General features: G+C 39.9%; 1 protein-coding gene across 1 annotated transcript in view; it reads right to left on the bottom strand.

Moving 5' to 3' along the window:
• Window positions 1-15,000, bottom strand: part of LOC115804559 (latent-transforming growth factor beta-binding protein 2-like) — a 94,074-nt gene that overhangs the window by 7,167 nt on the left and 71,907 nt on the right. The window contains exons 21-30 of the mRNA XM_030765103.1: window positions 14,937-15,000; window positions 14,692-14,817; window positions 14,456-14,581; window positions 13,814-13,939; window positions 13,260-13,385; window positions 9,180-9,305; window positions 8,935-9,051; window positions 8,603-8,725; window positions 5,041-5,163; window positions 4,590-4,718 (exon numbers count right to left, since the gene is read on the bottom strand). The exon at window positions 14,937-15,000 is cut by the window's right edge and continues 59 nt beyond it. Coding sequence (XP_030620963.1) covers window positions 4,590-4,718; window positions 5,041-5,163; window positions 8,603-8,725; window positions 8,935-9,051; window positions 9,180-9,305; window positions 13,260-13,385; window positions 13,814-13,939; window positions 14,456-14,581; window positions 14,692-14,817; window positions 14,937-15,000 — 1,186 coding nt within the window. The remainder of the gene's footprint in view (window positions 1-4,589; window positions 4,719-5,040; window positions 5,164-8,602; window positions 8,726-8,934; window positions 9,052-9,179; window positions 9,306-13,259; window positions 13,386-13,813; window positions 13,940-14,455; window positions 14,582-14,691; window positions 14,818-14,936) is intronic.

Below are 15,000 nucleotides of genomic sequence, written 5' to 3'. Positions count from 1 at the left end.
AGATAATGTAATTGTTTTTCATTTTTTTTGTTCTCTGTTACTAATCGTACTGTTTGATCATCTATTATTTTTTACTATTGTTAAATCTCTCTTGTACCAGTTGCATATGTTATGTGTATGTTCTCGGTTTATCTTGGTATGAAAAAATGTAAATAAAATTCTTTTGCTGAACAATATGACTACATTGGTTTGATATCAGTAAGGAAGCTAGAAACAAAAAAATGACTGTTTGTGGCTTTACAAGAGCCATTATTAGACCTGATCAGGTCAACTGAGCAGGCTCTGATGGCTGTCTGTGCATGTGTGTGTATGAACATGTGTTACAGTGCAGGGTGTATCTGGAACGCTTCAGATTCTAGCATGCATTCAGTGCAGTGGGAACTGACTTCTTACTCACTTGGTGGCCCTGGGAGGTCAGATTATATAACAGTTTAGGGCCCTCGACTAAGGCTTAGGCCACTTAAGAGATGTTTGGGAAGGAGAAAAATTAGCCAGAAATTTTCTTTTTGCTCCATGTGGCAGGGAAAACAATCTTCTGAGAAAACTCCCGACCAGAACTGTGTCTGATTATCCATCAATGTAAGCCTATTAGGACCACGGACTCACCCGCAGGTCACTGGATGCCTAACATGAAAATGTAGAATCTCAGAAAGCTCCATGAAATGTAGTTTGTCTTAAGAAAAGGAGCCGTTCTGGGAATGTTTTGTAGTCGGTTCATTTTTCTTTAGAGCTGCCACAGTGCTCTTTTCCCCCATCATTCAAAACTGCAGTTGGGGCCCAAATGAGTAATACATCTATGACTTGGCAAAAAACAAAACAAAACAAAACCAAAAAAAAAAAAAAAACCACCCAAAAAACAAAAAAAAAAAATCAGCAGCATACATACCCAATTTATCATAAAACCCACAGTCAGTTGTCATTTGTGTCACAGGAATATGAGCTCTGCTTCTCTCAAGCATTCAGAGACGTGTAGGAGAAGTATTACCTAATGTCCTAACTACCCTCTGCAGGGTCGTTTTTAACCACAGACTTATATCTGCGCTCTGCAATTTTCAGTGATCTTATAGTAACAGAAATCTCGATGCTCAAATGATCTTTGAGGTCAAAAAGAACAGCGGTTTAAAACCGAGCCACACGTATCCCCCACTGAAGTGTACAACACTGCTTTAACACCCACTTATCTTATCCTCGGGGGAATTTTGACCCTTTTCACTAACTAATCAGGAGGACTATGAGGAGTGTTTTATAAAATCTGGCAACCAGTTTCAAAACCTTCACAATACAGTCACAATACCACTACATTAATGTGTAGCACAAAATCATTTAAAACACTTAGCTTTGGGTATATTTGGTGAACATTTCAATACTTAGCTAACCTTGAAAAACTGCTTTAAATCTTTGTCGTGTCCTAAAGTTAAGACTCACAGTTAACATCAGGAGATTCAGTGAATACAGTGAGTTTTCAAATGAACTTAACTATTATGTTAAACCAATAAGCACATGCACATAGGTGTATTTAGAAAAAAAAAAGACATTCATCTCACAAAAAAAGTGCAAATGAGTAGAATGTTGCCTGTTACTTTTGGGTGTACACCTTTGGACCTTTGGTAAGGAATTGACAGTGAGACTGCCAAGTCCACCTTAAGGTTCAAATTATTACATATCACATTAAATAGGAAATGCTAATCTAATTTAAAATAGAGAAAAATGAAAATATCTAGATGAGTAATGCTGATATGGAGAAAATACCTGAAAATATGTAAACAAAGATTAGTAATGATTACTGACAAACAATTCCAACTTAAAAAGCATGTCAAAAACATCTGTGTATGCACAGACCCAAAGCAAAACCTGAAACGCTGGGCAGATGACATTTGTTTATGGTTATTGACATGGGCATTTATGAGTGAACTCAGAGCATGGAATATATAGTCTCTGAATGGGGGTTTTAGAAGACTGACCATGTAAAATGGGAATAAAAAGCATAGAAGAGAATCTCTAGCATGTGTTCCACTTTGTCTTGAAGTGTTTTACTAGCCTCCTCCACGGTGCTAATAAAAGTCATCAGCCTGTGAGTTTAAGCCAACAGAACTGAGTGAAGAAATCTTTTCTGTTGGGACTTGGCTAACGTCCTGATTCTTCATGGCAGAAGTCTAAGTAAATGCGTGATACATGTAAACTGACATACCCATACCAATGGCTACAATAACGTCTAAAAATGTGACTGGATTTAAAAAATTGCACGATTTGAAATTCTGGTTAAATCATGCAAGGTGAGGTTATGGTCAAAAAAATTAAGAGCTAGTATTGAGTAGCAGTGCTAGTGTTCAGGCCAACTGTAAAGTCTCAACAGAGCAAAATTCAAGAACTGAACAAAAACTGTATTATTTTATTTTTCCAATTCCAAAATTAATTCTCTCACGAAAAATGGGGAAAACTGCATTTTCTAAGCAAGCATTCTACTCAATAAGACCATGTTGTCATGTCTTTTCATGCAAAGATGGCTTCTCACTGAAACATTAAGAGTAACGCCATTGACAAACAGTGTGATTGGGACTGCAGGGACAGGAAGAAAATCAGAGCTGTGATGGTGGTGTAGCTTAAACATGGTTAAAGTTGTGTCTGGTTTTGGTTACATAACCAGTGACAGGACTCCAGAATGCAGCAAAAGCAGATACATGTGGCCTTCTTTCAATGTCACAACCAGCCAATCTAATTCAAGGCTATTTAGGGTCTCTCTCTCTCTCCCTCTCTCTCTCTCTCTCTCTCTCTCTCTCTCTGTCTCTCCATGAAGAGTCTCTGAAGGCTTTGGATGGATCTGTGTTTGTATGTGCATATCAGGAATCCCTCAAGGGTTTGGATCTCTCTCTGTCTCTCTCTCTCTCTCTCTCTCTCTCTCTCTCGCCCTGTGTGTGTGTGTGTGTGTGTGTGTGTGCGCAAAGCAAAATTTACAACTCATATTTGACCATTAGCATCACACACCCTTTTGTTTTCAGCACACTAAACGAATGACGGAGCCAAAGACAACTGCAACCCCTACTTGAGACCTACTTGAGAAAACAAAACTACGCCCTTCATATTTTCTCTGAGAAACAGTGAAATTACAACCAGTCTGCCCACAACCTCATGGTAAAGAGCTGATGATTTTTGTAAATGGATAGAAAACATTCCAAAAGTAATTGGGAGGTCTGGAAACCTCTCCACCTCTGCTTTATTGGAATGACGCAGGCACCTTGCTTGCCCTTCCCAGAATGTCGCAGAACAAGTGCCCATTGTAAGGCTTTCTATGGGAGAGGGAGATCACTTTTGGAGCACAGCTCCTCTGGCAAGGGAAAGACTGGGCTTCCATTGAAAGTCAGAGCCTATACTCGCTGTCTGAATACACAGGAGCAATGGTGAGACACAATTAAAATCATTCTTAAAATAAAAACATTGATATTCATTTAACATACATAGCTCTGGAGTCAAAGTGGTCAAAGAAACAAAGTAGACATGAATAAACTAAAAGTCAAAGAGCCAGAGTAGACATGAATACAAGAAAAAAATCTCTCTTTTTCTAAATGTTGTTTGTCCACTGTTCCATTATGTCATTGAAGATTTCCTGACAATCTCTGATGGAGCTGTATTGTGCTCCTTCTCCCTGTCAGTCATTAGTATTCCAGGATGTGATGAAGTGCAAGTACAAAACCCCCCTTGAGTTCTGCAGTCATTTTGGGTCCCTTGACTATAATATCCAGTGTAAGTCAGTTAAGACAGACAGACAGAGAGAGAGAGAGAGAGAGAGAGAGAGAGAGTGAGAGTGTTTGAAATGTGGTGGTGTGATTGTTGTATCTCGGCAGGCCTGGAGTGCTGTGTACTAATGTGGGCCAAGGTCATAATTTAAAATTCACCCTTTTCCTCTCTGTTACTGCCTGTTTGGAGGCCCTATAAAGACAAAATTTGGCCTTTTAATGCCAACAGAAAAACTTGCCTTTGATAAAGCAAATGAGACATTTTTTTAAGGTAAAGAGAAAGAGAGAGACCAAGAGAGAGATACACACCTTGAAATATCATACTAAATGAACAGGGCCCTGGAACTTTTTGAGGAGAAGGCATGGCAAAACCATCTCCAGTCTTCAGTAGTGTAAGACTGCTTCTATTCATACATTTGGGGATTTGTGCACTAAGACTGAGGGGACACAAAGTCTCTGACAGGGTGAGGCCTAAAGCTGGACATCTGCTCTTACTCATTGTACTGCCAAGAGTTCTTCTCTCTCTCTCTCTCTCTCGCTCTCTCTCACACACACACACACAAACACACACACACACACACACACACACACACACACACACACACACACACACACATGTAAACTTGTAACATTTTTGGTTTCCATCTCACTTCCATAGCCCCTCTCTGTCCTCACACTTGCACTGAAAGACCCTGATTATTTGTGTGTTTGTTGAATGAAAGTACCATGGTGGTATCAGTTGCATAGAGGGGGGTAGATGGTGAGACAATGTAAAGTGACTGAGAGACTGAGCTGGAGACAGAGAGAGAGAGAGAGAGAGAGAGAGAGAGAGAGAGAGAGAGAGAAGTTTTTACTCACCACACTCTCCAGTCTCCTTGCCGTCAAATCCAGGCTGGCAGCCCATGAAACAGCGATATGATCCCAGGGTGTTTTCACAGCGCCAGGTACCACATATATCACTGCCATACTCCTTACACTCATCCCGATCTGGAGAAATACAACACACATGTCACTGGTCACTGCTATGATCCTTACAAATCCTAATCTAAAGAGACACACACACACACACACACACACACACACACACATCTGATACAGGTTTGCACCCACGCATGTAAACACACAGCAATTAAAGACACGTGTATTCCTATTCCATGAAGTTCACATTCCATTTCTTAAACACACTTGTAATTCAACACATACATAACCTCTCTCCTTTCTGCCTCTTGCCCTCTGTAAAGGGTATCTCTTGCATCAATAGTCTCTACATCCACATAAGAAGGGACACTGGGAACTGTCACATCCTCACCTTCACAGTCTTCTTTCTCAGTGGAGAACTTATAACCTGCTTCACACACACACTGGAATGATCCGTCCGTGTTCAAACACTGTCCATTAGAACATACACTTCCCTCTGCACACTCATCCACGTCTGAAACCCACGAGAGCGAGAAAGAGAGAGAGAGTGGGAGACAGAGCAGGTAGGTTAGAGTTGTATAAAAAAAGATATCATTTAAAGATAAATAAATAATAACTGACTAAGTACCTAAGTAACCAAGCAACCAACTAACGAATACTGACTAAGTACTTAAGTAACCAAGTAACAAACTAATGAACCAACTAACTGCCATAAATAACTAACTAAGTAAATAAATCAAAATTCATCAGAAAACCAGTCTCCAACAGTCATTAGTGTCTTGTGTAAAACATTGTTATATTAGGGGCTATTACAGCTTCAGCTTAAAGGGTGAAGTGAAAACACAGTTTCCACAGATGAGCTCAACACACTGTCCAAATTATGGTATAATGTAGTTCTCTCCATTAATTACATGGAGGAAATAATGAATAAAAATATATGTACATACATGCTTATTTCTCAGGGCCAAGGAAATTTTGGACCTGAGCTAGAAAAAATGTATAATGATGTCTGTATGCTTGATTAAACGTGGATTAGGGTATAATTGTTACATTACAGCATACTGCATGAAACCACATAAACTGATGTCATATGTAATGGGCAGTGCAGGGAAGCAGTAACAAAAGAGGACATTATTTGGGAGAGGGAGGAAAAACATGTCATTTTGGCGGACCCCTGATAATAGGAATTCAGCTGAAAAGCAGTGGTTCATATCAGGTAACAGGCCTGTGGAAGACACATAAACCCTAAGCGGTGGACCGTAATATACACTAAAATAATAATAATAATAATTAAAAAAAAAAGTTTTAAAAGACTAGCATCATCAAATGAATAATCGCCATGCTTGCCTTATTAATTTTTGTGAGGGTTACTTTAAGGGTTGAGTGAATATGAAGGTATATATGAATGTGTGTATGATGTATCTATGATGACACACATAAATGTGTGCATATATGAGTGTGTGTATGATGTGTCTATGACGACACAAATGAATGTGTGTATATATGAATCTGTGTATGATGTATCTATGATGACACACATAAATGTGTGCGTATATGAGTGTGTGTATGTGTGTATGATGTATATATGTAGCCTATATGTATATGAATGTGTGTATGGTGTATCCTTGAAGACACAGACGAATGTATGAATGTGAATGTGTTAGATTAGCTTAGTGTTATTCTAACATGCATTTAATTAATGGGTCAGTCAGTGTATTCATACACACTGTGAATGAACTTACATGGGGTCAGAGAGGTGCATCACTGGCTCAAGAGAAACACTGATAAAACCAGTGAAAAACTGGGCTCTTGCTGTATATTATTATATAGGAATAACTGAACGCTCCTGTACTCCTGATCTTTTATCATTTTTATCCCCACCTGAATGCCAGAATTCTTTCGCCTTTGTCAACATATTGTAACTATATAAAGGTGAGTTAAGTCTCACAGGGACTGGAGGTGAGCCTGCTGCTTTCCTGTTTACCTGTGGACTGAACCTGTCTGGGTATATTTGACCCCTGAATCTTATAAACCACACACACACACACACACACACACAAACACATACATGCAAACACACACACCATGCACATACTAAAGCAAAAAGTCCTCTGCTGGTCTGGCTTTCGTTCTATCAGCAGGGAAAGGCTGTGTTTGATTTATAGCATAATTAAGGCACAATATTTTCAGTGGCCCTTCGCCAGCAGAGAATGTGTGTGTGTGTGTGTGTGCGTGTGTGTGTGTGTGTGTGTGTGTGTGTATCTGTGTGTGTGTTCGTTTGTGTGTGTGTGTGTGTGTATTGCACAACACTGGCAATATCTGGTGTCAGTACAGATGACAGGGCCACAGTAGTTATATAGTAAGTCTTCATGATTGTGTATATGTTTGTGTGTGTGTTTATTTTAAATGTGCAAGAGAGTGTAAAACTTGTAGCTGTGTGCCCTAATTGACCCTCTCAAACTTATCAAGTGCAGACTCAGAGAACCCCAGGCTACAAACAGTCACACTACCAAACATCACATGTAGTTAACATTACATTACACACACCAGTGTTAACACTGTCACTCTGCAGAGACTCATTTCTTCCACCCATTCTTACATTACAACACATCACTGACTTATTTCTACTCCACGCTTTTGTGTTACAGAGTGGCAGTTCACAAAATAAGTGAATGCATTTGTTTTTCAGTGTTCAGCTAGAGCTGAACAGAACTAATGTCAGCGTTAATGTAAATTCCATTAAAACCCACACTTATATGTTTTTTAAAAAAATAACTATATAACAGAAAAATTATACAGTTACTCTAGCGAATATTTTTGAATGCTCCCAGAATCACAGTTATGGTGGTGAGTGGGGATGATATATAATACACATTTGACATTTAAAAAGTGTTTATATAATCCAAAAGTAACACTCTCGTGTTTAACTTAACACTAGAAAATGTGCGCTGTAGTAAGTTTAGTAGCACATTGTAATGGTTTTCCAAGTCCATTAAAAAACTTTTTGTCCTCTCAAAAATGCTATACATACATGTGGTACGTGTAAATTTGGTTGGAGGGACAATTGTGTGTGTGTGTTTGTGTGTGTGTGTGTTTGGTGTGTGTGTATAGTGAGGCATTGGCTGCACATCAAAATCCATAATCTACAGCTGGAAAGAGAGGACAGTTTGATAGCTCTTCATGGCTCATTAGGAAAATCAGTGGGTTTGACCCATAGCTCTCGCTTCTTCACCACTCTCTCCTCTCTCTCTTACTCACACCCTCCCTCATGTCATAGATCATCCTCTGGTAGAGTCAGGACTCAGGGCTCACTTTTTGTTTCTATCTGCTCTCTCCTTCCTTTCTGCCTGTTCCCAACACTCTTTTCTGTGAAACCACGCTCCCACCCTTTTCATTTCTTATCTTTATCTTCCATCCTGTCCAACATTCACATCAATCATCCCTGCATTGCAGTTTCTCTTTCTAATATCTTCTCCTCATTCTTTTCTCTTCTGAAAAATTAATGACAGAAAGCGGCAGACTGAAGAGAGAAGGAGAAAGAGAAAGGGAAGGGCAGCGGGTTGTCCTCTGTTTGCCCACTTTGACTCAATCACTGAATGTCTTTTGAAGGCTTTACACTCAGGTTAGCTGGTAGACTGTGTTTGTGTGTGTGTGTGTGTGAGTGTGAGTGTGTGTGAGTGTGTGTGTGTGTGTGTGTGTGTGTGTGTGTGATTAGCTGTGCTGCTAATCTCTGTTCGATTCTGTGCTTTACAGTTGTTCAGAATGCAATTTGATTTGTATAAAGCATTTTAAATGGGGACAGATGTTTTGTCTGACATGTGTCCAATCTTGTAGCACCATTATGTCCTTGCGTTTTTTCAAATTCAGTTTGCAATTCAGTTCAGTTTACACAAGCTGACCAGTAACTCTTTTGACAGACAGATAGTTTCATTAGAGGGGTGCAGTTCTCTTACCCTGGCAGCCCAATCCGCTGTTAAGCAGAGAGTAACCCGGCGGGCAGACACAGAGGTAAGAGCCATCCGTATTCAAACAATCCCCTTCCCCACAGATACCCATCGACTCACACTCATCAATGTCTGAGCAACACAGAGAAAACAAACACACACACACACACGCATGCAAACACACATGCAACCCAACAGATTACATTTGTTAGAATTGTCAATAAATAAACTTTTTTGTTTGTTTTTTTGTTTTGAGTTACAATGAAAGCCATATTCCGTTATGTTAGACAACAGCCTAAAAGAATGAGTAAAGCACATTCACACACAGTACGAAGACATACCTTTGCAGCTAGTCCCCTTTAGATCAAATCCCATGGGACAGACACAGGTGTATGATCCAGGATTGTTTATACATTCTCCATTCACACAGTTACCCACATCCTCACACTCATTAATATCTGTGGTGACACATATACACATACAGTGAAACATACAATGCAACACAGAAATCACTAACTGTCATCTATATCAGACTCTGTCACTCACCTGTGCACACAGACACACACACACAGACACACACACATACCTTCACATGTTTGTCCATCTGAGGAGACTTTGTAACCAAAGTCACAGGTCATGCAGGAAAAGGAGCCCTCAGTATTAGTGCACACACCCATGGGACAAACATCAGGAGATTGACACTCATCCACATCTGTAACACAGAGAGAGGGAGAGAGAGAGGGAGAGAGAGAGAGAGAAATACATATTTTAAATAGCATAGAAAAAATTAGCAATTGCGTGATCACAACAAGAGAGAACTGGATAAGCACCCAGGAAAGAGGGAATGGGAGGGTCAGATACTAATAGTGAACTTGTCCAAACAAATTGAAAGGAATATGTGAAGAATGCTTACTTAACATTTCTCTCAAAATAATTCTTCATTGTACTAGTGAGCACAAAATAGTTACTGTGGGAGGTCAACATTACATTTTGAGCAAAAAACAAACTGGCAATAAACAGACACACTATTACTGTTCCACTCTACTCCGTTCCTGTGACCCTGTTTCATATCATCTCAATCTCCACACTTCTCTATCAAAACATTGAATCAGAGCCACATAAAGAGGAACAGGACCCTGCAAAAAAAGAGACTGACTGATAACCAAACAAAAGTGAGCACTGCATATCACTGCAAACTCCAAGCGTGCCTGCTAGGCTTTATATGCACAACAACACACATACATACACGCAAACACTCATACACCCAGCCAGCCACCCACCAATACACACACACACACACACACACACACACACGGCAGTTGTTAGACTAAACTGACAGAATATGGCGTTGAGCTGAGATAAAATATGATGTGAGCACAATCCAGAGCAGCTAGCTATTCCAAGTGCTTTTTAACAACTAGATCAAATTTCAAAATGTTGCTAATTGTCCTTGGATCTGATCAGAAATGTGTTCTTACAATGCTTTGTACGTGTGTGTGTGTGTGTGTGTGTGGGTGTGTGGGTGTGTGTATCCTGGAGAAATACTAGAGAGAGAGAGGATAGGTTTGCATTTCAAATGAGAACATTAATCTTATATTGAATAATGAATAAGCACTCCAGAATTTTCTCAAGAAAACAAGGAAATCCATTGGTCAATATTTCAAAACACTTGTGTAGATGGGATTATGAAAGGTTTGGCCTTTGTTCTCAGTGGGTCTATTCAATCTCCCAGTAAGACACATATGAAAAAGGAGCAAATGAAGTTGTTTTTACTCAACCTTATGTCTGTTGGAACGTTTGTATTTCCTGAAGAGTTAGCAGCAAGTGAAAGTTGCTAGTGTTGAGTGAAGTGTTGCCTTAAAGCCATCTGAGAGAATGTGCTAGTTTGCTAGAATATAGGGCCCTTCATTCCCCTTTGAAAAAATCCTAACTAAGATAAGCAGGGAGCTGGAAGCTAAAGCTCTGTCGTTTATATTAAAAATTTGAGGTCAAGGCCAGGGTTAGTTAGTCAACAGGGTGTAATTCCTCCCCTTCGCAATATGTCACACATGATCTTAAAATAAGCAAACTCAATTCTGTATCTTACAGACTCCTTTCATTGTTAGCTCTGCTCCAGCCCTTTACTTGGCTATTGGCTAATTTTACCTGTCCTCATAAAAAAAGAAAAAAAAAATCACCATACACGACTATGATGCGCAAATGCATTTAGGACCAAACACAAAACCAATTTAAGTCAAAGGCGATCCACTAAACCAGGTCCTAATATCCTAACCAATGTCCCGAGTGCCCTAAACAGCCCCTTGAACCTATCAAACCTCAGCTGATGTTCTAAATTCTCTGATGTCTGAAAAAAAGCACAGCCTTCTCCTTATGTACGGTACGTGTCTGTAGCCATGGCCCCATGCACAGTCCCCCACTGGAGATCCCCAGTGACTGTCTCTATGGGGGCTTTGTGCAGGGGCCTTCAGATAAATTCTGGGGATGAGCCCAGTGCAAACACACCTGACCACTTTGAGTCATTAAGACAGGGGTGAATCATCTTTGGTTGGCTGTATAAACAGCAGAAACAGTCAGCGATGGGAGGACTCAACTTTTCAGTCGTTCCTGCATGACCTCTAGCTCCAGCGCTTCACTGAACTAGCCAGACATTGCTGACACCACCTCGTCCATCACTCACTGATGAAAGCAGACGGACCTGGTTCCTGTCTCCTCATTCAAAGCCGCAGCAGACTTCCAAGAGTTGCTTTACCTCAGACAGCCTAGTGTGGTAAGTTTAGCTGCTGTGAAACAGTCCAGCATGCCTGCTGAGGCCAGTACGCAGGTTTGTATAGTGGGATTAATAAACAGAAGTTTATCTCTGCCTTGACAAAACCTCTCTCTGTACTTTTAAAAGTGATGTCCATGCCTGTCCATGTCCTTCTGCTGTTGTCTGACCAGTACATCTAGTGACTTCAGAACTACGAATTTGTGCTGCAACCAGCTCCCTTCCCATTTTGGACAGTTAGGGCAGGACCCATGTCCACTGAGACAACTTAGCACACACTTTTTCCACTATGTATTCTCAGTTTTTCTTCTGGTAGTCCTCAGAACATAAAAAAACTCTTCAGAATACTTCATCCCTTCCTTGCCCCACTGAAAACCACCTGGAAACTGTGGAAGAGCTCTTCCCTGCCACTGACCTAGAGCAATCCCCTCATACTCCCCTCAATAGGCATCCATGCCTAATGCCCCTTTGGACCATTACTTGATGACTAAGTCAACCCCCAAACCTTCAACATAACTTCAGCTCCTTTACGCTGCAATTTGACAAACAACACAAATCTCCACAAAGCTTTCAGAGTTTTCAACAAGTGCGTGTGGTCTACTCTGTCAAAAGCTTTCTCTTGATCAAGGGACAATGATCCCATGTTTTGATTTTTAAATTTTAAAATATTAGTATAATCCAACATAAAAAAAAACAGGTTGTCCATTACAGTACAAAGAAGCACACAATAAGATTGATTAGGATGCACCTTAATATCAATGTAACACTTGTAACACTTATTTGAAAGATATTTGGACAGTATTTTGGATAGCGTAGGGCCACTTAAACAATTAAATTACCCCTTTTTTTCTTGGGAGCAATGTCAAAACAATCCACCTACTTTCCGAAACTCTTCTACACATGTTGCTTCACAGTCACTAGTACAATAAAGATGTGTATAAAAATCCAGAGCTGTGGTCCTAATTTCTGCAGGATTGTTGTCACAATCCCCTGGGAAGTTAAAGATGGAGCATTTGGTTCTGTTGTATCGCTTTCCGTTTCAGATTAAAGGACTTGATATGTCCATGTCTTGTAGAGTATAAATCCAGAACATAATTAAAGCCCCCTTTGTCTGCTCTTGTACGAAGGAGCCTAAAGCCCATCTTTTTTCGCTCTAAAACCTTCTTCATGCCAGAGTCTTTCTTACTGATCATTCCATCCTCAATCATTTCAATATGAGAGTCAGCGAGAGAGAGAGAGAAAAAAACAGAGAGAAATACAGCTGCCATGAGCAGGGAACATTGCGTGCTTGATTGAATATCCATTGAGTGTGAGATAGAAAAGCTGTCGGACAGGGAAAACTACTGAAAACTATCTGAAAACTGTTGAATAGGATTTGATCTACTGTAATGTGTACAAGTGCATAATCCTGGACCATATTTCAGTTCTACAGATTTCTGCACCTGGTTCTTAATCAGACTGTGAAACAGCAGAAGCAAAACAAACTCAAAATCTTTCATCATCATCTCTTAAAATCCAAATGATTTTGCCAAAAATGTTTGCTAGACTGAAAGCTTCTTGTAAACCAGGTCTGGGGTTCAAAAAATGTTTGGCATGTTTCACTCTTCACGAATGAAGGTATTCACTTTTTTTCATCAAAATTTAGGGATTGTATTTCAAATCTGACAGCATCATGAATGTGCTCTATGTCAAAGAGTTGGAAAGAGAGAGAGGGAGAGAGAGAGAGAGAGAGAGAGAGAGAGAAAGAAAAAAAGAGAGATGATTTCATCCTTTTTATTTGAGGTAGATGTCATTCTTTGGGATAAAAATCTGTTGGATGTAGCCAAGGAGAATAAGTTTTGGGCCCAAAAAATGATGTGATGTCTTACTACAACAATCTTAGCTTATGCCCATCTCTCTCACCTTCACACTGCTTTCCATCCTCAGTGACTCTGTAGCCTGGACTACACATAGTACAGGTAAAGGAACCATCTGTGTTGGTACAGGTTCCTTGGGGGCATGTTGAAGGCGATGCACACTCATCAATATCTGAGGAGATTCATAAAAGACAGGAGTATAAAATTATTCTATTCAATCCAATTTGCACTCGAATTCTCAGACGACAGTAAACTCTTACTGACCAAGACCTTCCAGAATTCACGAGGCATTTCAGCAGATCAGGTTACATATATTCGCATGATAAATATTTAATAGATGACTTGCTGTGGTGCGCTATGTGGCCAAAGCCTGAGGGTTTGACTTGTGAGTGTAAAATGACTCAAAAACAAAATAGCCCTCCATTCTGCATTAAATACTCCCCAGTGACACCTAACACTCCTGTTATGGGCAAAGGGCACCTTCAGCAGACAAAACACACACACACATACACACAAACACACACACACACACACACACTCACAAATCTCTCCGCTGTGTGGGATGATGTATCAAGAGAGGCAGTCCAAACAAACACTCACCCTCACAGACCTCTCCATCGGCTGAGATCCTGTATCCAGAGGGGCAGTCCACACAAGAGTACGAACCCTCAGAGTTGAGACACACACCATTATAACAGGCAGAAGGAGACAGACACTCATCTATATCTGAGAGGAAGAAACATGTACAAACATGCAAAACATTTTCAACCAGGAGAAATATCACAAATATGTCATTTATGTCCACTGCATTTGATTCTGATTCTTTGAGGTATCATTATTTTGGTATAGTGACTGTTGATTAATGAATGCTGTTCTCTCACCCAATCCTATCAATCTGCACCACAGGTGGTCAAATGGTTCAGTCATATAACATATGCTACAGCAACAAGCACTAGAAACTTACACCTTAACGTCCCCTAAGAGACCCTCTTTTACATAATCATCATGGAAGTATGTTTCAATTCCACAACCCATGGGGATACCTCATTTTACTGTTCAAGTACATCAGCTGATATTTCTGATACTTTTGTTATGTTAATAAATGTAATATTATGCGATTTGTTCTACTCTCACATAAAAAGTATCCTGTAAACATTGTAATTACAATTATAATATAATATAATATAATATAATATAATATAATATAATATAATATAATACAATATAAGAAGCTGCACTCACCCTCACACCTCTGTTTGTCCTGAGAAAGTGTGTATCCATTTTCACACAGTGTGCAGGTGTATGAGCCATCTGTGTTCACACACACACCTCCCACACACAGGCTGGTCTGACTGCACTCGTCTATGTCTACAGCAAAGAGAGCATTTAAACCTCATGTGTTGGAGGTAGTACATACTCTGTTAAGCATTTGCAGTACACATGTTACAGCTCTAAAAGATATGCACTATTCACAGTACCTTCACAGCTCTGCCCATCGGCTGATCTAACATATCCAGCCTGGCAGTTTGTACATGTGTAAGAACCCTCTGTGTTGGTGCAGATTCCACCAGGGCAAACATTCCTGGTCGTACATTCATTGATATCTGATGGAGATGAATTAAAAGAGCATTTTCAAAGAGAACACAGCAAACCATTGCACAGTACCAATTCTGAATACTAACTTTATATCTTCTTTTAAAAATTGTAATGGTAGTGTACACACCTTCACAAGCTCTGCCACCTGAAGTGGTCTGATAGCCAAAATTACACATGCAGCGATAGGAGCC

The sequence above is a fragment of the Chanos chanos genome, chromosome 1, assembly GCF_902362185.1.
Source record: "Chanos chanos chromosome 1, fChaCha1.1, whole genome shotgun sequence".
Taxonomy (NCBI): domain Eukaryota; kingdom Metazoa; phylum Chordata; class Actinopteri; order Gonorynchiformes; family Chanidae; genus Chanos; species Chanos chanos.
This window is presented reverse-complemented; position numbering and strand designations above follow the sequence as displayed.